This window comes from Delphinapterus leucas, chromosome 3 (assembly GCF_059928025.1).
Source record: "Delphinapterus leucas isolate spDelLeu-1000000601 "Yukka" chromosome 3, BTC_Dleu_Yukka2, whole genome shotgun sequence".
Taxonomy (NCBI): Eukaryota; Metazoa; Chordata; class Mammalia; order Artiodactyla; family Monodontidae; genus Delphinapterus; species Delphinapterus leucas.
The window spans coordinates 92,540,077-92,563,594 of NC_143131.1; the positions used below are offsets into that span (position 1 = coordinate 92,540,077).

Consider the following 23,518-nt stretch of genomic DNA (forward strand, 5'->3'; position numbering starts at 1 on the left):
GATTTTAGGGCACCCCTGTTAAGACAGCAGCGGGGAGAGGGGCCCTCAGAAGGAAGGACTGGGTGTTCTGTACCTGCTTTTAGGTAGTAGCTACTCTTGGACCCACTCAGGAATAGAAAGACAGTCACCAGGGAAAAGGGCAGGGAAACAGCATTGTGGTTGGGATTAAAGCCATGAGCCCTTTGTTACTTTACTTATTTGCTTTTACTCAAGAAGGTGTGTGAGGAGAGCATATATCATTAATTCCGATGGTGTATAAGACTGCAGTGAGAGAGGGGTAGCCCGTAGTTCTCATGGATGGCACTGGCCTAGCCTGACTAGGACAACGGCTTTAGGTGGGGTTTCACCGCCAGAGTCCCCCAGAGATGAGCTGTGGGACAGTCCTCCCATCCTCTTGCCCAGTCTCCCAGAATGGGCTGAAGGTACCCTGAGTACAGTTCATAATCCAGAGACAGAACAATATCATTTGATCCAAGCCAGCATGAAGCTCGCCCTTCTTTCCTTGACAGCTATATTAATCTGGCAACAACCTAAAAGCCAATAAAGCTTGCAAAAATTATCAAGAATTTCTAAAGTTTTTCTGACTAATGAATATGTCACAAATTAATTAAAATCTGGATTACAAAGAAAAGAGACAAGACTTCAAGTTACCAGTCATAAGATTAGCTATCATTTTCTCTTAGGATCATCGTCTTTTTATACAAATCTTCCTTCACTCGCTCATCTCTTCAGCAAAATCACCTGCTGTATTTCAGGCCAGTGCTTGGCACCAGGAAGATGCATTTCTTGCCTCCACCCCCATCCCCAGGGGTTCACAATCTATAGGGGAACAGACATGAAACCAAAAAAGTATCGTATCTTAGGAAATACCAGGTTATGCATATGGAAAGGCCTTTATGGAGACACAGGAGAAGGGTGGTATTTGGAGTTATCTGTCTTATTCTTCTATGGCATTTATATTTGTTAGTCACCCCACCTCAGAAATAGGCACATAAGAACTATATTACTAACTCATTGTAACAACTTTTGAATTCATAGAAATCAGACTGGAGAGGTGCAGTAAGATAGTCACTGAAGCAAATGTATGATTAAGTTCACAGAATTTTAGTGCTGAAAGAAACTTTAATATTCATTTACTAACATTCTCATTTTACTAAGGTCAAAAGAGTATGACTTCCCCAAGATTCCACATCTAGTTATTAGTGGATCAGGGATGAGAATCCTGGTATACAATGTCCTGAAAACAGATTTATAGAATTCCCTATTCAAAAAAGCAACATAGATAAATCAGTATAGTTTTCCCTCATAGAAATATTTATCATTTATTGCTTTTAGTTTAAAATATTCTCTATTTTAATTTTTGAAGGCTCAAAAGTATTACTTGGTCATTGTAAGAAGTGAAAATCCAAACATGTGTAATCAATATTAACAGCCTCATTCATTCTTCCACACCAGTCTCCATGTTTCCATGTTCACATAAACATTTTATAATTTTGATTTTAACTAGCTAGTTTCCCTGGTCTAAAATAATAATATTTTAGATTACTTTCTTGCAGCTGAATTGTTCATAAATCCAGTAAGTGCACAGAATTGTGTACCTATCTTTCTGTTAAATCTTTACATTGTGCCAAATATTCTTCTTCTGGATCTTAAGATCCTTGAGGACAGAAGTAATTTATCAATTAGGGGTAAATTCAGAAAACTAAAAATAACTATGGCTTAAACAAGGCAGAAGTTAATTTCTCTGATGCTAGAGGTCTAGAGATAGGCAATCCTGATGGGTTCCACAGCTATGGTTCTGCAGGTGTGGTGGATCTCAGTGTCAGGAATTCAGACTTTTCCTTACTTACTCCTTTCTTACTCTACCATTCCTGAGTATGTTTCCTCACAGTCCAAAATGGCTGCTTGAAATCAGTCATTATATCTGCATTCTACACAACCAGAAGGAAACAAATCTAAAAAAGAGTGCACATTTTCACTGTTAAACAGGCTTGCTGAAGCCCCACATGTCACTTCCACTTATATCTTATTAGCCAGTACTTAGTTATAGCCTCCACACTGCCAGGGAAACTGGCAATATATCCCTTGGCTGCACGTGCTGCTGTCCCAAATGAATTCAGGGTTCTATTACAAAGAATGAATATTGCATTATACGACTCACTATCTCTACCACAGGCTTATGAGTAAGATTTTCATTCTCAGAAAAAAATGTGAGGACTTCCCTGGTAGTCCAGTGGTTGAGAATCCCCCTTCCAATGCAGGGGACGTGCGTTCGATCCCTGGTCTGGGAACTAAGATCCCACAAGCTGCAGGGCGGCTAAGCCCGCATGCTCTAGAGCCCACGCGCCACAACTAGAAAGAAGCCCGCATGCCGCCACTAAGACCTGATGCAGCCAAATAAATTAATAAGTAAATAAATATTTTTTTAATGTGGAAACCATTGCAGTATGTTCCCTATAGGCATGCTCTTTTTCATTTTCCTTAGAACTGTTAGCGGACAGCCTATCACCCTTCCCTTCTAATGATGCCCTGTGAACTTTTCCTTTCTCTAATTCGTATGTCCTTATTTGTCCTCATCCTGAATGTCTTTCCTGCCTCCAGATTGCCAACGATATGGAGAAAAATAAGAACCTTGAATTTAGTACTATGTGCCAAATGGGGTTGCCTGTTTGTGACCACTAATTGCTGACCAATTGACAGAAGCATTGAAAGAGGATTGAGAAAAGAATGAGACAACAAATTAAGGATTTCCCACAAGAATAAAGGTGGTGGACAATTTAGTAATCATTATCTAATACTGAACAATAAGTATTCCAGGGAGGTAGGTAGGTTGGAGAAATTCTCTGAGACTTGAGCAGCCCTGAAATTGAATGATCAGGGAGAACTTACCCTAGTGATCTCTCAGGGTCCCTGCCGTGACTAAGAGATAGCAGTCCTTTCAGTGGCTTTAATAATAGTGATGACGGACTTCCCCGATGGTCCAGTGGTAAAGAATCAACCTTCCCATGCAGAGGATGCGGGTTCGATCCCTGGTTGGGGAAGTAAGATCCCACATGCCGAGGGGCAACTAAGCCCGCGCGCCACAACTACTGAGCCCATGTACCTCAACTAGAGAGCCTGCGTACCACAAACTACAGAGCCCATGCGCTCTGGAGCCCACGTGCCATAACTAGAGAGAGAAAACCTGCACGCCGCAACTAGAGAGAAGCCTGCATGCCACAACGAAGAGCCCACGTGCAGCCAAAATATAAATAAATAAATTAATAATAATAATAGTGATAAGAGCAACTCTTTCTTGCAGCAGTACAGAATGGTCATTCTATGAATGAATGATTCATTCACTGATAAAATGAACATTGAATGTCTAATAGACTCCATGTTAGTCACTGAGATTATAAGAGTGAACACAGTATGATCTTGCCCTTTAAGGATTTCATAGGCTATAAAAGAAGAAAGACCTGTACACATAAATCAAAATTTGTTGTAATAAGTTATATATTTATCTGAGCCAAAGGCTCAAGCATTTAGAGGGGAGGGAACAATTAATCCTTCTTAGATGGGCCTTTACAGAGGAGGGGTACTAAAGGATTAGTAGGAGTTCAACAAGTGAAGAGGTGGCCACAAGGCATTGTTTGTCAGCAAGCACAGGAAGAGAAAAGTCAGAGGAGTGGTAGCATCTGAAAAGTTCAGGGACTGTTTGTTACTTTGTCACTTTGCATGACTGGAACATAGAGTCTTTGGTACAGAGAATACAGATGGACTTGGAAAAGCAGGATGGACCAAATTTTAAAAGAATCTGTACATTAGGCTAAGGAATTCAGACTTGCTTTGGTAGATAATAGTGATCCAGCAAAGGTTCTTAATCAGGGCAATTATATTTTTAAATCAAACCTGTATTTTATAAATACCTTGATAATGACATTATGACAGATGGATTTGAGAGAGAAAAGAGATCAAAAGAAGACAAATTAGAAAGCTATTGTAAATGCTCTTTCCTGTCACTCCATAAACAGCTTCTCAGTGAATAATGTATTCAATCTACTCCCAAATCCAATCGTTTACTTTTTTAATATAAAGTTATTGTAGGGCTTCCCTGGTGGCACAGTGGTTGAGAGTCCGCCTGCCGATGCAGGGGACACGGGTTCGTGCCCCGGTCCGGGAAGATCCCACATGCCGTGGAGTGGCTGGGCCTGTGAGCCATGGCTGCTGAGCCTGCGCGTCCGGAGCCTGTGCTCCACAACGGGAGAGGCCACAACAGTGAGAGGCCCGCGTACCACAAAAAAAAAAAAAAAAAATTATGGTAAAAATACTATTTCAGATGCTTGTCTTTGCGATCTTATAAGACAGGCCCATCTTACAGATAACGCCGTCTCATAATGGAGGCTTATTTTCCATTTGCTCTTTTTTTCCCTGCAGATATCCATATCACCCTTGAGGCTGTGTAATGGGGAAAAAGGGAATTGAGTGGTTGAACAAGATCAAGATAATCCTTCCATTCTGCTATAGGTAGAGACTCATCAAGAAGTAGTAATTTGCTATATTATACAGAAAGGAGGAGAAAGCAACAAGGAAGCTGGGGCAGGGGTGGAGATTGAGAGAGAAAATATAAGTTCTTTGTGGACTCTAAAGTGGTAAACGTATGTGTGGAATCACTATTATATAGGCTGAGGCAGGCTTAGAAATCAAAAGCAATAAAGTTCAATGTATTTAATTTAAAAAGTAAAGTTCATAATATATATAAAGAGGGAAGACTTCCCTGTTGGTGCAGTGGTTAGGAATCTGCCTGCCAGTGCAGGGGACACAGTTTCAAGCCCTGGTCCGGGAAGATCCCATGTGCCATGGAGCAACTAAACCCATGCGCCACAACTACTGAGCCTGCATGCCACAGCTACTGAAGCCCGTGCACCTAGAGCCTGTGCTCCAAAGCAAGAGAAGCCACCACAATGAGAAGCCCACGTACTGCAACAATGCAACTAGGAAAGCCCGCGCGCAGCACCGAAGACCCAGCACAACCAAAAAATAAGTAAATAAACTTTAAAAAAAATAATAATGTATATAAAGAGACATATATTCATACATACTCTTGGTCCAAAGGAAATACACTAGAATATTACCTCCAAGTGGGAGCAAAGGAGGGGGCAGGATTTTAAGGATACACTGAAAGCATTGAAAAAGCTGAGTTAGGGAAAAACAGAAGTCCTAGTAACACCAGGGCACAGGAAATAGGTGACCTAGAGCGGAGGAAAGATGCAGGGTTTTGAATTTTTTTTTATGTAATATAGTAATATTTATATTCATCTGTCTTATAAACAATTAGACCATTTATAGACAAGGCTGAAGCCCTCTTTGAGGATCAGCCTCAATTCTAGCCCTTTCTCCCTTCACCACATATAAGTACTGTCATCAGTTTGCCATGTAGCCTTCTGAGAATATTTAGGTGAGGCGGGAACTGTTCATTTATAGAATGATCTGGAAATTAAACGCAAGAGCAAAACTGGCGAGAATCACTGTCGTGCTATGGAAAGCATTACTTTACACAGAGACTTTACATTTAACTTGGAACAGTGACAGAGAGGGGAAGGCTGACCTTGTTTCCTTGCTTGATGTAAGGACGATTACATCCTAGGTCAATTATCCTTATGTACGCTGCGTCTAGTTTTTTGAATAGAAGGGTTTTTTCAATTACATCTTTGGAGAGAGTGGGTATCTATGTTATACCATCTGTCATTTGTCAGGAAATTAAAAAAGGAAAGTTACCCAATCAGTCTCACTTATAGAACCTTTGCCCCAGGCTATTAATAACAGAGAGTTCTCCTATAAGTGAATCTCAAAAGAAAAAATATCACAGATGCTGTGTGTTTAAGGAAATACTCATTATTTCCTGGGAAATCTGCCCAGTCAAAACTAAACTCCAGGCCAGAAAACTAAAATTTGTGATCCAGATAAATGGAATCAATGACTAGTGCTCTAACATAGTCCATGAGGGGGTCAACACTGAAGAAGTTCTCAAAATCTTGTTGTTGGGAAAAGAAACAGGTCTCAAGAAAAAAAAAATCCATTGGGCCATGGCTCCTGATAAATGTGCTACAATGTAACTATGCAATATTACTTCCAAAATATCTTAACTGGTTCAGATATTTGAGGCTTGAATCCTGTGGGTGTTCAGACCTACCCATGCCCATCACAGAAAAGAAATACAAGCTGTTAGAGTAAAAAAGAAACCAGTGTGGAAGTTGTTAGATAAAAGAATGTTTCTGTCTAATACCAAGTATCTAATTTATTTATAGGCTTAGTTTATTAAACTATATGTGTTCATATTTTACACTCCTACATGTCTGTTTATCCAAATTCTATTTTCAGGGTCCAGAAGCTGTTAAGAATTTATTTCCTCTTGGCATTTGCCAGGTCTCATTATTATAGGGATAATCCTTCCTTGTTACCACATGCTATGTTCTAAAGAAATAACCGATTACATTCACTCTACGAAAATTACAATTTTCAACAGTCTACAGTCAGAAGAGATTTCTATCTACATGCACACACATTACCTTGAAAAATATTGGAAAATTTAAGTGAGATAAAAGAAGTAAATTTAATAGTCTAAAATACAAGCTTTCAGGATAGTTTCATGTTTTCGTTTTTTTCTAGAACACTAAATAGTTAAGGTGAAATAGTGAGTACCCAATTACATTGCTAACCTAATCAAGTAGGGGATTATCTCGCCTGAGAGCTAATTAAAAACCCACAATGATGCCTTCCTTTTTGCAATGAACTTTAAAAAAAAAAAAACACTAGAAGAAATAAACATATAGTAAAATGTCATCTGCACTGTGTATAAGTTTCCCCTTGACAGGCTGGTGTGTGTACACTAGGGTTCCCATGGGGCTTGTTGACAATAGGAAGGGAGTAGGGAAGGCTCGAGGAAGAAAGCAAAGAACGATAAGCAGGTTGGTCCCAGATCCATCTCCCCTTCCTGAGCACAGCCCTTCGTTTTCCCTGAGATATGCTAAGTCCCCAAGCCATTATAGGATTGTCCCCGGCGTGCTAGCAGTGCCTGATCCAAATGAACAAGTGCCAGGTAAAGGGAAAAGTGGGACTGGGGATAGACACAGGAGTGATGAGGAAAGGTTGTAGTTCATCTTGTTCTTGACCTTGCAAAAGGACAGGGACTCTGCAGGTTGAGTGCAGGCTTATTTTAAGCTGTCTTGGAAATTTTAAACTTAGAGGAAAATGAGTCTCTTGGGGCCTTTGTGTTGGTCTGATACTGACCTAAACCAAGGGTATTCTGTGGAACTTTATTCTTTTTTCATTTAATAAATATTTATTAAACTCCTATTATGCACCAGGCACTGTTCTAGGTGATACAGCAGCGATATAGCAGTGAAAAAATTTCTTCTTTAAGAAAGGTACATTTTAGTGGGAGAAGACAAATAATGAACAAAGTAAATGTGTAAATTATATAGAAAGAGGATATAATTTCTGTGGAAGAATATAGAGTTGGGAAAGGGGATAGGAAGTGCTGGGAGGCTGAGTTAATATTTAAACAGGTGTGATCAGTGAAGGCTTCACCTGAGAAGGGAACATAAGAGCAAAGACTTGAAAGAGGTAAGGGAGAGAGCAAGCAACATGGATATCTAGGGAAAGAACATTCCAGGTAGAGGGGACAGAGCACACCGACCCTGAGGCAAGAAACAGTAGGCGGGCAAGAGTAGGCCAGAGAAGGGATCAGAGAGCTCCAGCTGGAAAGATATAGCTAACATTAACTGAGATGAGGAAGACTTCGGGAGCAGCAGGTTTGGGGCTTGTTGATTTTGAGATGCCTGTTAGACATCCAAGTGGAGGTGACATGTGGGCAGAGGGGTGTATATGTCTGAAATTCAGGAGCAAGGGCGTGGCTGTTGATATAAATGTGGGCGTTATCAACATATAAATGCTATTTAAAGTCATGAGACTATCTAGCATCACCAAAGCAGAAAAGGAAATGACCCCCACTGATCCCTGGGCAACATCACCATTAGGAGGCCAGAGAGAAGAGAAGAAACCACATTATCATTGAGACTGTCAAATAGTAGAAGCTCCACAGGACAGAATTAGAAATCATGAATAGATGTTGTAAAGCACAGATTTGAGGCTCAATACACACAAAACAATGTTCTCACATCTAAAGCTGTCAGCAATATAAGGGGCTGCCTCCCTAGCTTGGGAAATGGTCACAAAAGCTGATTGACTCATCTCTCAGGATTTAGGGTTATCAAAAAGGAGAGGGGAGGAAGAGTCCTACAAATTTCTTCATCACCCATATGGTATTAAATAATATTACCACAAAATCTGTGTATACATTCTATATGTATAAACTAAGTTTAGGACAACCACTCAGTTAAATCAAAGTTAACCACGTATATTTTGGCCTGAGATGGCTGATAAAATTGAGTCTAAAGAGATTGTCACCAACATCATCCCCTCACTTCTCTTGCTCCTTTTAGTTTAGAGACAATTTTTTAATGTACTGTTAATCCTTAACTTCTGGGTCTCAATATCACAAATCATTTTCTGTGCCCACTTCCTTATAATCGTAAGAGACTACTTCAAGAACAGAACCAACTGTGCCGGAGAATTCACATGCCGTGAGGATTCAGCTCTATTATTACATATGTGAGGGTGGAATGATGGGAGGAAAAGAGGTCTAAAGGGAGAGGTGATTGATGGCAAGTGGGTAGAAGACTTGCTTAAAACGTATTATTTGGGCCCTGAACACCCACAAAATGTTCCATTTTAGAATGTTTGCTACAGGAAGGATATGCATAAAATAAACATTAAAAGTTTCAAAAGAATTATTATTGATAATTATCAGTAAGATATATAGCATCTTTGGAGAAAAACACAGTATTTGCCATACTTAACACATGAGACAGTTTGAATGCTAAGTCCATTACTTTATATCTGCATCTTCATTTAAAAAAGAGATTCTTACATAATGTTAATATTAGGATGAGTTGGGTTAATTTATTTATGTGGTTTATTTATTTATACTCTACCTTATCCCACAAAAAATGGGAAGGCAGCTTTTCAACAGTTAACACTCCTTTGCTGTCCCTCAGCCAGCATCCATCACAGCTTTAAAGTGACCAGGAGACTTGGTATGATTAAGATTTGGAACAAATAGTGACTACTCCAAGGTGGGAGAGCTCAATGGAATCATAGAAAAGTGAATTCCATAGAAATGAAACTTTCACAGGCTAATTAAAATAAGTCGCGTTTCTTTTTTCCTCTTCTGAAAGCACTAGGTGTTCTCAAATATTTGATTTTATATTCAGGATGTTATTTAAAAAATTAAAAAGTAAAGTGAGGAAAATAAACAGGCTCTTTCTTCACCCATTTATAAGATTTATACAGAGAGAACTGTCATACAATTCATGTGGGAAGGAAGACTTTTTTTTTCTTTTTTTTTTGCAGTACGCGGGCCTCTCACTGTTGTGGCCTCTCCCGTTGCGGAGCACAGGCTCCGGACGCGCAGGCTCAGCGGCCATGGCTCACGGGCCCAGCCGCTCCACGGCATGTGGGATCTTCCCGGACCAGGACACGAACCCGCGTCCCCTGCATTGGCAGGCGGACTCTCAACCACTGTGCCACCAGGGAAGACCAAGGAAGACTTTTTCAACAGCTAAAATGAAAAACATCAAGTGAGAGTTGGATTGCCTGATATTTACTGTGTAAAAGATCAAGAGCCAAGGAAAATAGAAAAGATGCATTGGAACATAAAGAGCCTATCACTTGTGTTTCAAAACTTTTTTCTTGCTCTACACGAACAAGTTATAAATAACTAAAGTGACAGGGACTTCAAATGCCTCCTCTGTCGTTCTCAAGCTTCCACAGCATGACATGCAAGAATTGATAGTATTCTGAGATTCACTGTAGTAAAGTGACAAGGCTGCTCCTAGCCAGAGGCAACCCCCTCTGGAAGCATCTCAACTGTATCACAGTCTGATCCATTCCATACCTTTGTTATAACATGTAGCACTGGGACATCGCCTGGCTTCTCTGTTGTCAAAGCAAAAATTGCACTTGACAATGTTAAAAAGGTTGTGCCTCATTCTTGCCAAATGTATGTGACACCGTCACAAAGGACCACACATGGTACAGATGCTAAGAAAAGCACAAGTTTGGAGTCTGCCCGGCTGTGGGCACTTGCTGCCACCTATAGGACGCTACCCTGAAGGCATTCTCCTCCCGGTTCCCAGGCCAAGTTAGGAACCGGGAAGAAGCAGAGAATTTCCAAACACTGCTCTTCTGCTTCTGGCAGATAAATCCCTCTCCTTCCTCCTTCCAAACTGCTCACTCCCCAGAGGCAAAGCTTAGAGAGACTTCTAGACGCTGTGCTAAAGATGCCATGGATTTTTGTGGCCCCCGGAAAACTATGAATTCAAGATAAGCCTCTACAGTGAAAGCTCCACAGTGTTTTTTCCCTCAGCTGTGGTGGGCGGGGGAGTAGTTTTGTAAAGTCAGATTCAGGCCTTAAGATGAAAATAGATTTTTTTTTCCATTTTGCAATTGAGGTAGAGTTGATTGACAATATTATATTAGTTTCAGGTGTACAAAATAGTGATTCAAAATTTTTACAGTTTATACTCCATTTATAGTTATTATAAAATATTGGCTATATTTCCCATATGTTTTGAATGGTTAAAATGAAAATGTAGGAGAGAATTTAAAAACAAACGAACAAAAAAACCCCTGAACTAGTGGAATCTGCAGTCTGGCCTGGACCTGCCTCCCAGGCGCTGGATGAACCTGGGCCTCGCACACCGGCTACGCTCCACCCACACTGACTGCTCCGGTTCCCTAAGGGCTGCTTGTTCCTTCTTGCCGCAAGGTCCCTTTACGTGTGCTTTCTCCATCCGAACCCTCTTCTGTCTCTTTCAACCACTACCTCTCCCCCTGCCTAGTTAACTTCTCTAGATCTTTTACATCTGTTTAAACTTTGCTTTCTCTGATCACATTTCTCCATCTTTCTGACCAGGTCAGCCCTCTATTGGAGCCACTCTTCCTCCAAGCGCTTCCGGTTACCACTTTACGTTTCTTCGTATGGTTTTCTTTCTTCTTCTTTTTTTTTTTTTTAAAGGATACTTTAGAAAAATTATTTATTTAGTTATTTGGCCGTGCCAGGTCTTAGTTGCAGCACGCAGGCATCTTCGTTGAAGCTTGCAGGATCTAGTTCCCTGACCAGGGGTGGAACCCCGGCCCCCTGCATTGGGAGCGCAGAGTCTTAACCACTAGACCACCAGGGAAGTCCCCGTATGGTTTTCTTGATCAGCATCTACCTCCCCCACCAAACTGTAAGCTCCGTGATGATGGAGACTTGTTCTCTGTAACTCCCCATTATTCCCCAGCACCACCCAACAGTATCTGTCATACAGCATGTGCTTAACAAATAGTTCATGATATATTAATTTATTAAATTTATTACAAATTAAATTATTAAATGAGTGAGTGAATGAACCTGTTGATTTCATTCACCTTAGTCTCCCTTGGATTTGTCTCAAAACAGTTAACAGTAGTTTGAAAAAGTCTTCTGATAACGAATGCCACTCTGTAGTTTTAACTCCATAGGTAGGAAGGGATCATAAAGCTCATCTAAGGCGTTGACAAAATGAAGTGAACTAAATTATCCCTCTATTCTTCTCCTAGGACTTTAGGAAAAGAGGGAAAACCTAGCACCAATCAGTGTGTCACAGGCTATACCTGATACTTCTTATCTTAGAACCATTTTCAGTTACAGTGATTTTATTTAATAAAACGTAATTCATTCCAATCTTTATATGTACCTTCAATTGCTAGATATTGGAGTGTGAAGTGTCCTGGGAGTTCTGTAGCATTTAGTGTTTAATGAGCAATAACATAAATGATAAGATAACTTTAGGAAGTGGCAGAAAACTTGGATCTACTTAGAAGACAGCCAGGAAAATCAATAAATGACTACTGACTATTTCTGAAAAGATGGTTCTAAATCACTTACAATACATTTTTAAAAACTGTATTACACCTTGAAATGTTTTATCCCCCATTTCGCATTTGCTTGTTTGTTTGTTTTGGCAATGAGGTAAGAAAATATATGAAGGACATCCAGAAGTGCTTATAGCATTAATAGCTGCACTAGTTGATGCCTTTTCTTGAACTGAACTGGAAGTAGTCAACTATTTCTCACTCTAAGAAAATCACAATTCTGTAGAATTACCTTCAAGGACATTTGATACCTAGGAGACTTGAAGCGCTGGCGTGCCAGCGTCTGAAATGTATTCTAGAAAAGCTTTTGGCTCTTGGAAAGGGTTCAGATAGATTACAAGGATGTGTTCTGCTGGTTCTGAAGTCAAGGTCATATTAACTAATGAGTGAAAATATTTAAAGGTTACTGTGAATTGGTATCTAGTTGTGTCTAGGAATTTAGGCATGTTTCACCCAAATTTTATATTAGGATTAGTAAATATTCAATAGGATAAATTCATTTAAAAAATTCTTTCTAAGAGGAATTTATTATGGAGGGGGAAAACGTTCTATATTCCTTTCATCTCAGTTAACCTCCCTATGGAAAGTCTAGCTTTTCACACCACCAGTTTACTCACATTGCAGCATAAGGTCTTACAAGGAAATAAATTGCCTCTGGAGAGTAAGGTTGCACCCAGTGCTGTGAAGGGAGATCAGATATTGCCATATCAGGTAAGAAACCCAGATGCCCTCTAAAGTGGATTCAGAAAGGCTTTTGTTCCATAGTATTCACTTCGTTTGGGGCCCTTGGCCTGGGAGCTATGGAGGATGGCCTGAGAGAGCACCTGACCTTCGAGACAGCGTGCTGACCTCTGCACAGCACAGGACGGGAGGTTTGATTTCACTGGACCTGACAGGATAGGTGCTTGCAGGGCAGCAGACACAGTAGGCGCTCCGGTGGGAGGGATGGGATTTCAGCAGGTTCTGTAGCAGGAGTGCTTGTCCTCTCTTCTTGCTTAAACTCTAATAACTATCCCTTTACGTACATCACAGCGGCTAAAACTCAAAGTAAACTTGGAAATTAGCTAGTTCAATTCATTTACTAGAGGTAAAAACCAAGACCCAGGAAATATAAGACTGTCCCCAACATATCTCTGTGTTTATGTTGAAATGTCAGTGTGAGACTTGATAACGCTTCACGGATGTGGATACCTGGAGTGGGGAAGGGCACATGGTACTAACTGTGCATGCCAAATATGCATGTGTTCAGCTCCCTGACAGTAGCAGCCATTCTGAAAGTGGCAGCCGAACCTCAGTTCCCTTTGCACTATGATGAGCAAATCATTTTCGAGTGGGAGTTCAGTGCGGGGGCTGCTGCGGCCCAAAGGAACTGTCTGTGGGTACAGATGGCTCTAGAAACGGAAGCCAACCTGACAGAGAGAATGGTGTTGGCTTTGAGCGTGCATTTTTCTTAATTATCTTAATTAAATCTTAAAAGGAAAATATTCTAGGAATAATTTGCTCATAGATGAGAAAAACTTCTTGGCCCCAGATCCAGTTCCTCAAAGGGTGCATCTTGCTGAATTGCTTCTCAGAGTGCTAGAATGCACACCATCATTACACAGGCTCTTCATCTCCTATATTTTATGTAACACAGTTTCTACATAAAATATGAAGAGAATATTCTGGTTGGAAAAGGATGGAGAGAAGGGGATAGAATGGGAAGACATCAGTGGAAAATCTGCTGTGTTCCTTCCTGTAAATTAAATTCAGAGTCCCATGAGACCAGCTTCCTTTAGGAGCTCACTTTGACAATCTCCACCAATATTGACATTCCCAGGCTGCATGGACAAGGGATCCTGCTCTCCTACCCCACTGAGGGAAGGAGAAGTGTGGTGCCCCTGTCCCCAAGGCCTCCCTTAAGGACCCCTCAGCATTCATCAATCAGCTCCTTCCTCAGGGGCCCTGCTGACACCTACAGACAGCACTTTTGTTCAAAATAGAAAGGGGCTACTCTGGGCTCTAAACCTGAGCCCTATTTCTACTTAGAGGGTAGAGCTCTCACTTCTTTTCTTCCTTTGTTAGTTAGGCAAACAAACAACACCTCCAATCCTCAGGGCAAACAGTTAGACCCAGTTAGCTCTCCATTTTCACGGCTCTAAGGTAATAAAATCATGGAAGATCTCACTATTCTATACTACCGGGCCAGGCTGTTTAATGGCTGAGAAGACCTTCCATTTTCACAATGGTGGGCAGGGCTGATAGGAGCAGCCTCCTTGTGCACAGGGAAGCCTCCTTTCTCAGTTCATAATCCCAAACTGACTGTGGACAGCTGCTCTCTGAGGACGTATGTGTAGTTCTCAGCACCAAGACATGTGCCGGGGCCCCTCCTAGCTCCTGTTCCAACTTTCCAGTACTAGAGACTTTCCAGTCCTCTCACTGTCTGCCCTGCTCCCTGCCCTGCGCGTTGTCAAACACACACACACTCGTGGACACCCCAGGCGGCATGATTGTGCCTTTTTCCCCTTACTATGCTAAACTTTCATTTCTTTTCTATGTACACAGCTCCCTTTGTAGCAGAAATATAGCTCTATCTGATTTGAGCAGTATCATGATGTTCTGATGTAGAATATTACATTTAATAACTTTATTTTTATGCACCCCAAACACAGAGAGACTATATATAATATCTCCCACTAAAATAGAGGTAAGAATTTGTAGACTCATACTTTGGTTTGGGGAGAGAAGATTGGTTATAAAACTGTTCTGAAGTTTCTGTTGATGAATTCATTTCTTCCCTATTGCTTGTTATTAAAATTTAAATTTAAACTGTATTTAAACTGAATTTAAACTGTAATTTAATACAGTTTTCACTCTTTCTGCAGCACCTGAAATTCTTAGAGGCTGTGCCTATGGACCTGAGGTGGACATGTGGTCTGTAGGAATAATCACCTACATCTTGTAAGTGAAGAAAAGCAATCTCTAAGCATACTGTTGGCCTTTGCTGTAATATTTTCTAGTTACTCATAGTCCTCATAAAAAACAAGATTCCTTTTTGACTTTTTGTGGTTTCCTATGACATACTAAGTGTAGTTACTGATGGAATTTTCGGAAAATGAGCATTGCTTTTTATTTTGTCATTTTCTTGGGGCCAGAACTTCTGTCTAGGGCTTTGCTGTGTCTCATTCTGCTATGCAGTGTATAGCAGATTTGGGAAACAATTCATTGTTTGATGATAGTAATGAGCATGAAACAAATCCACCTATTAAACTTGCACTTATTTTGTTTATGTGCATCTTGTCCAAATGATTAGAGTATTATTCCTTTTGAAGGGGCAAATGGCAGTTTAATCTCTGAAGCAATCCCAAACTGGTACGTTTCTTATCAGGAATGTTTTAAATGCATTTGGGCTATCAGTTTTGGTTCCTATATCTGTTAAGTTCTCAAGGACCTTTAGTTTAATACCCTAAACTCAGAGAAACCTGTTCTCTGGGAGAAAAAAAAAAGGGGGGGGGCTAAATCTCTCACTCTCTGGTATCCCCAACTCCATTCCTGAGCTCCTGTCCACTAATAAACATGGGGTTTCAGTTTGCCAAAGAGGTGATGGAATTGCAGACAAATACAAGGGAAATAATCGAGAACAATGGAAGAGTATCTGGGGAGGAAGGCTGTTGTAGAACAACTACAAAAGCAAGATACCAGTGAGTTCCAAAGTTTAATTCAAACCAAGTAGATTTGGTTTTCAATTAGAGGATACTGCAGAGTTAATTGTTGGAACCTGTAATATTCAAATCTGTAAAGAGATTTTGAAGGGTGGGGAAGAAAGCAAATTAGCTCAGGCTGCTATAACAAAATACCATAGACTCAGTGGCTTAAACAACAGAATTGTAGTTCTGGAGGTTGAAAGCCTGAGGTCAGGGTGCCAGTAGGTCAGGTTCTGGTGAGAGCTGTCTTCTGGCTTGCAGATAGCTGCCTTTTCACTGTATCCTTGCAAGGCAGAAAGAGGAAGCAAGCTCTCTGGTGTCTCTTCTTATAAGGGCACTGATCCCATCATGAGGTCCTACCCTCATGACCTCATCTAACTCTGTTACCTGCCAAAGGCGCCATCTCCAAATACCATCACGTTGGGGGTTAGGGCTTCAATATATTAATTTGGGGGGAACACAATTCAGTCCATAGTAGGAAGAGGTTGGTTTGATTTGGCTTGGTTAATTTAATAGTGATCTTAGAAAGTGTGGTGTCTAGGTAACATGGGCTAGGAAGAGGGTAACTAGGGTAGAACCCACAAGCAAGTTAGCAAACTCTAAGTTCACCTGGGTTTATATTGATATATTGGTCAGTAAGAACCATAAAAATGTTTAAAAGCAACCCATAAAATAGCCATCTGCTATTATGTAATGTCAAAAGATATTTTCAGTGATCAATTCCCTGTGTTTCCAGGATGTATTAAAGCTTAAGAAGAATTTGGAGAGCTAGGGAACCATGTTTTTTCTTAGGAAAGTGAAAACTTTTAGGTAATTTGTTTGCCACACCAAGTGCTTGTTAGTTCATTAAAATGAATTCCTAAGGCCGCATCATAGAATCCCTTCAGCTTACATTTGAGATCGCTTTTATGCTGTGAAAGAATGTTGTCTCCTGAATTATGTGGGTGACATATCATACTTAGTGATGTTAAGTGAAAAACTGAACTACAAATGATGCTCCAGATTTGCCCCTAAAATGTAAATGTGCCCACCCAATTAGAGTTTCATGTTGAAATGTGATGGGAGAGGTTGAAGCATTGAGGATGTGTAAGAACTCAGAGATGGAGGTAGGAAATTTAGTAACATTTGCCTTGAAAAACTGAAATATGGGATGAGTAAAACTCCATGATATGGTCACTAACATGGGAAAATGAAGAGAAAAAATTGGGGCCATTTGAGAAACGTCTTATTGTAACCCTGAAAATAATTTTTTAAATCTCTCGTTTCTTTCCTCTAGTTCACTTAAGGCCATTAATTATAGGTGTTGGTTGAATAAGTGGTAGCAGCCCCCAAAATTAAAATAACAGTGCTGCTCATAACTAATATCCTTTAGTTCTTTTTTTAAAAAAAAATAAATTTATTTATTTATTTTTGGCTGCGTTGGGTCTTTGTTGCTGCACACAGGCTTTCTCTGGTTGTGGCGAGCGGGGGCTACTCTTCGTTCCGGTGCCCGGGCTTCTCATTGCGGTGGCTTCTCTTGTTGTGGAGCACAGGCTCTAGGCGCGCAGGCTTCAGTAGTTGTGGCTCTCAGGCTCTTGAGCGCAGGCTCAGTAGTTGTGGCGCACGGGCTTAGTTGCTCCATGGCATGTGGGATCTTCCCGGACCAGGGCTCGAACCTGTGTCCCCTGCATTGGCAGGTGGATTCTTAACCACTGTGCCACCAGGGAAGCCCCTGATATCCTTTAGTTCTGATCCAACTTATGTCAGCCCCTAAGCCTAGGGACTTTTTATTTAATCTGTAGTTCATTAATAATTGATGAAGTCCACTACGCAAGATTCATTGGACCATTCTCTCCAGTGGATTGTGCCATTGGGCTTATGTACCTCCTTTATTATTATTAAGAGTTCCACCAGGCTATTTTGTGCTATGACCTTGCTATTTCTAAGGATGACAGTAGCCTGGAAATAAAGGCCATTTTGTTTCTTACAAGAATTCTGGTCCCTCTCTTTGTTTTAAAGCGTTAAACCAAAACCCTTTGTCCCCACAGACAAAAGCAACTATTACAGTTCTCAGGTCAAAATCAGAATCAGATAACATCAGAGATTCAAATTCTGTCCTTCGGCTTTCAACACTACAGTTCTGCTCAATGGCTTGGAGCTACCCTGTGTAATACAGTCACACTTCAGGCTTTATAATCCTAATATCCTCCTAAACTGTCAATGTCAGCATTCAAATATTTCCATTTCTAAAGGGTTTTCTTACTCTGTGTGTGTGTCTGTGTGCTCATGCACACATGCGTGCTGCTCTCTGTCACATTTCTTCCATTTTTGACATTTCAGGCTGGTGAGATAAACTTTTTACCTCTGTTACCAATGCACAGACTTGCTGACATGACTGAGAGGAAAGAAAGGCATTTGAGTACTGTACCTTCTGAACTATCATTTTTCTCTCTAGATTTCCAGAAGGGGAAACATTAAGAGTTCCCTAAACTAAGCCTGGAAAGTTGACCAATTTCTCCATGACTAGCCAACAACAGGCTGTGTTTTTCTAGTGTTTTGGAGGGCAGAGGAGGGCCAGGTGAGGATGAACTGCCTCCTTGGCAACGTGTGGACCTGTGCTCCCTTCTCTCCTTTTGCTGGAGCAGTATTCTCTGCGTGGACTTCTTCAGTGGGAGAGGGAGGATGCACAGCCCAGGCCTCAGCACTCCCTGAGCCTTGCCTTTTCCTGGCTGGCTCCACAATATTTGAAAGAAACAAAGACTCTCCCAACAGGACATTCCCTGAGCAAAAGAACATGAGAAATTGCTTCTTCCTAGAAACTCACTACATTAGGATGCACTGGAATGTTTCATTCTCGGCACCAACCTGGCCAGTTTGAAGGAAGAATTTGGGGAAATGTTTTTCATTCTTTTTCCTTCATTCCTTGTCAGATGCAACACATGCCCTAGCAGGGACTTTTAAAAAATAGTTCCCGTTTGGTCTTTAGTGATTTCAGTACCTCCACCCACCTATAAACAGTAGAGGCTTGGTGGTCCCAGACCAGCAACTCACTTTTCCTCCCTCTCTTTAGGATGCCAGAGATGGTTCTCTGTTTCTTTTCTCCCACTTTTCTCATACATTTTTATGCTGACCCGTGACGGAAGATGAAGGTGAACATAGTGAGATGTCTTTAAGATGTGCAAAAGTGAGGGTCCTTACCAGGTTGAGCTAACGCTAGGCTGCTCACCTCTGCTGGCTGCAGCTGCTCACTGTAGTAAGTTTTAAAAGGCCATTCCCTGACAATAGTGTTAGCTCTTGTGTTTGTTCACTCTGAAATCCAAACTGGAATGGGATGGAAATCGAATATTTTATTCATCTCTATGGAAGAATTCAAGTGAAAAGGGCTGAATAAAAACAACTAAAAACTTTTCTTTCCACCTTTTAACCTTTTTATTCTCAAAATCCTAACTTTTCTGTTTTGTAATCAATTGGAATTCTAATCAATCTGTCTTCTCAATTCCTGGTGGAAAAAAATCCATGGAGGGCTTCCCTGGTGGCGCAGGGGTTGAGAGTCCGCCTGCCGATGCAGGGGACACGGGTTCATGCCCCGGTCGGGAAGATCCCACATGCCGTGGAGCGGCTGGGCCCGTGAGCCATGGCCGCTGAGCCTGTGCATCCGGAGCCTGTGCTGTGCAACAGGAGAGGCCACAACAGTGAGAGGCCCGCGTACCGCAAAAATATCCATGGAAATAGCACTATAGCATAATGCCTATAATAGTGTTAGCTATTATTATTGTTGTTTGTGTCATAATTATTAATATGATTATAACTTTTTGTAGAAATCTTAAATTGGTTTTGTATCTATTCTTACTTCCTGAAGACATGACTGTGTGTTTATATAATCAAAAGTGAATTGTAAGAAGGTGATTACATACTTAAACTGAGCGATTACATTCATAACAGTAAGCTGTGAAAAAGGACAGTCTTGAATTTCTGCAAAAAATTGGTGAAATATGCTTAGGCTTTTAAAAGACATTTTATTCTCTATCTTTTGTCCCTCTAGACTTTGTGGATTTGAACCATTCTATGATGAAAGAGGCGATCAGTTCATGTTTAGGAGAATTCTGAACTGTGAATATTACTTTATCTCCCCCTGGTGGGATGAAGTATCTCTAAATGCCAAGGATTTGGTAAGTGTGACCAAACAAAATGAAACAAAATGAAATAAAATTCCTTGCATTCATTTTTATCTAATTAATGGGCAGTGCCATTTTTTAAATCAACCCCTCTTAATAGCTTATTTCTTTTTAATTATAAAGTATTTTTAATGAAACAATGCACACTAATGCATTTTCCTTATAGATAATGAAAAAAGATACGTTTGATTCATCTCTAGCTGAATTATTACAAATTATGGCATATTAATTAATGAGTTTTTACCATCTAGTCAATGCAGAACCTTGCTTATGAAGATAGCTGTGCTGAGTGAATCCAAACATAATTTACACAGAAGAATTCTGTTTTAAAATGGCTTGCTATCACCTAGATTAGTTATACTTTGAATAAAACAACATTGCTTCTTGAAATGTTCAATCTTATTAAAATATCCTGATAGTAACACAAGTCCCATCATGCATGATTATCATTATACAAGTTACACTATACGTTTTGTTTGTTTTTTTGTTTGTTTTACTTGGCTTCTCACTTCAGGTAACATTGAAGTTTGTTTGCATTCAGGAAACACATACCCTCTAGGGAGATGGCCCACCTGTTGTAAAATAAAGAGGATACTAGGGTGTAATTGAAACATTTACCATCAATCCTCTAGAGAGAAATTGTGCAGAAATAACTAAAAGCGAACTTCTGAATCATAGAAGGTTAGATCTCCAAGGGATCTTAGGAGTCATCTAATCTTCCCTGCATTTTAAAGATAAGTTTGCTAAAGCCCAGAGAAGTGAAATGACTGTCCAAGTTCACACAGCTTCTCAGCAGAAAGGCGTTGTTAGGAACTAAGGATCCAGATTTCCAGACCCCTTATCCAGTGCTCTTTTCCCTCCTTACCATCTGTGTTCTTTCATGAAAACAGATATCCTACAGGTCACGGATTTTCCAACATGGTTGTGAAAGAGAGGCCGTGTGTGTGATGTGGGAATGTGTCATCCCAACTCCTCCCTCACGTCAGGGCCCACACTCCTAAACATCTCTTGAATCCGTCCACTTCTCTCCACCTCCAGTACAACTGCCTAGTCCAAGCCCCATCCTCTCCTGGTTCACGGCCACAACCTCCTATGTGGTCTCCTTGCCTCTTCTTTTTTTTTTTTTTTTTTTTCCTTGCCTCTTCTTGTGCTCTTCTCAAGTACACTCTCCACACAGGATCCAGAGGAATGATTTTATAAATAAGTGTCACCCTCTCTTGTGCCACTTATTTCACATCACTCTCCCTTGATCTCTCTTTCCTCCAGAGCACTAGACTTCCAGTCCCTCATCAATGTAGCTCTGGGTATGTTGCTCTTCCTTCTGCTTTGTGATGTTCTTTCCTCCTTCCTCTCCACCATTACATACACATACACACCTCTTTACATGGGTAACTCTAATCTTCAAGCCCTGGCTGCCATTTGGCATTCTCTGGGAGATTTTGTCTTCAGCAGGCCATTCTTCTCACAATTGGTTCATTCCTTCTGCCACTTGTTCCTCTGCCCCCTAGACTTCCTTTTTCATGATGGTCATCATTTCTATATACTTGCTCAAAGGTGTTCCTTAATTAGATTGTAAGCTCTGGGAGAGGGTGAAGCATGTGTGCCCAGATCTTAGTACCATATGGACATAAAGTACAGGCTCAATAAATATTTGTTGAATGAAACCATGAATCAGGAAACAGACCAAGGATTCTTAAAATCTGACATGCCTGGATTCAAGTGACCCCCCTTCTTATAATTTACAGATATGACCTTGGGCTAGCCTAACCTCTCTGTGCTTTAGTTTTCTTCTCTGAGATGATACCAGTACCTGTCTCTAGGTCTTTAGAAGAATTAAGGGATATAATACATACTAAGTAATCACCACCAACTAACTCAATAATAACCTCATTATTTAGTCTTCCTTCCATTTCTTTTTATCTCTCATAAAAATTAAATGGATAAGAGGGTTAGCTGTGATGTTCCTTCATTCAGCTAGACCTCCTGTTGGTTAATAAATTTATAAAACTTGAGAACTAAAGCAATCATTGAGCCTCATAATGTGTACTTAGCAAAACCTGCATCTGTTCTGTCATGAGCAGAGGCTATGGTGCCGATGAGTGGGGAGTTGGGCTATTAAGAGTAACCGTAGGATAATGGCAAGGCTTTGGGTTAGAATCCTGACAAGGTCACTGGATCTCTCTAATCTTCAGCAAGTTTCTTAATAATTCGGTGCGTCAGTATCTTCAAATGTAAAGATTAATGATGACATATATAAAATTTTGGTACATACTGGCTTTCAGTAAATTCTTTGTATTTTCATGAGGAGGAGGATGGTGATGATAAGAGGAAACGGATGATTAGAAAATGCGAGGGAAATGTCTGTCAGGGATGGTGTAAGGATTAGGTGTCATTGACATAAAGTTATTAGTATATGTGTTCAACAGATGATAGCTCTGACTACTAGCAAATTTGTATGACTACTGTGCATTCTTTTTCTTAATTATCTTTATCTCCCTCCACCTCCTCTCTGATTTTAAGACTAAGCAGTCTCACGTCTCTGCCCTTCAGTGTCTCTACCCCACACACACATTTCTTTGCAAATGCTACAAAAAGGAAGTGAAAGGAGAACCGGATATTCATTCTTCATTTGACTAGCTGCCTGATTTTGTTAGCCTGTGTTCAGTTCTTAGGTTATTAGAGTTAGAAAAGATCTTATGCCTTAAAGCATCCAAAGCCCCTCATTTTACATATTGGCAGACTGAAACCCAGAGAGGCTGACAAGCTTGGAGGCACTATGGTGTAGTGGCCATGAGACAAACTCTAAGACCCGAGTTTGAGTATAGCCCCCACCAGTTACGAGTTGTCTGACCTTACACAAGTCACTAAATCTTTCTGAGCTTCCTTCCATCCCTCATTTATGAATTGGAGCTAATAGTTACTAATTGATAAGGTTATGGACAGGGTTACATGAGTTTTGGGTTTTTTTTTTAAATGTTATATGTCTATAAGAATGTATTTATTGATACAAAGGAATCAGGGTGGAAATGAGGTCATGTAAGAAAGGGCCCAGGAGGGTGTCCGTAGTCACCCAATTCACATGTGGTCTTTGTCTAAGGTCACAAAAGTAGTTAGAGGCTTTGAGTAAGTTAGGACTTGAACATGCTTCCTGACTCCAAATAGTCTCTGCCTCATTCCAGGTCACCCCTTCTGAGCCTAGGGCTGGGGATTATTTTGGTTGTTGATCTTCCTGGCAATTTATTGTCTGCTCATCCTCACAAGCAGGGGTAAACCTCCCAGAATAGGCTACCATTGGTTTGAATTCAGTCCTGTAAACAAATCATACCCACAAGCTACTGACACCTTTACTTTGATTCTAAATAGGCTTTTACCCCAGCTCTTGGCTTATTCCTTCAAGTACCCTCAAGGGATTAGAGAGAGCTATTAACTTCATGATAGACTCATGGTATAATCATAAGGGCTATGATACTGCCCCTATTGTTTGCCATTCAATTCCCCTAGAAAGAATGATGGATGTATGAACGATGCCCGTCTCCATTGATGTATATTTTAAGCTCTGAATTCTAAGTGATGTGAAGTATGGCCGAGAATTATTCAGATGCTGGTTCTCATTCAAAGAACTTCCAGTCTAGGGCTTCCCTGGTGGCGCAGTGGTTGACAGTCCGCCTGCCGATGCAGGGG

General features: G+C 40.6%; 2 protein-coding genes across 2 annotated transcripts in view; one reads left to right on the forward strand and one right to left on the reverse strand.

Moving 5' to 3' along the window:
- CAMK4 (calcium/calmodulin dependent protein kinase IV) overlaps positions 1 to 23,518 on the forward strand; it is a 232,622-nt gene that overhangs the window by 190,383 nt on the left and 18,721 nt on the right. The window contains exons 8-9 of the mRNA XM_089908425.1: positions 14,865 to 14,940; positions 19,705 to 19,831. Of these exons, the coding sequence (XP_089764551.1) occupies positions 14,865 to 14,940; positions 19,705 to 19,831 (203 nt within the window). The remainder of the gene's footprint in view (positions 1 to 14,864; positions 14,941 to 19,704; positions 19,832 to 23,518) is intronic.
- The window catches only part of STARD4 (StAR related lipid transfer domain containing 4), a 79,530-nt gene that overhangs the window by 14,398 nt on the left and 41,614 nt on the right, over positions 1 to 23,518 (reverse strand). Inside the window, exon 6 of the mRNA XM_089908427.1 lies at positions 1 to 23,518. This exon is cut by the window's left edge and continues 14,398 nt beyond it; it is cut by the window's right edge and continues 5,973 nt beyond it. The gene's annotated coding sequence lies outside the window, so the exon portion shown is untranslated.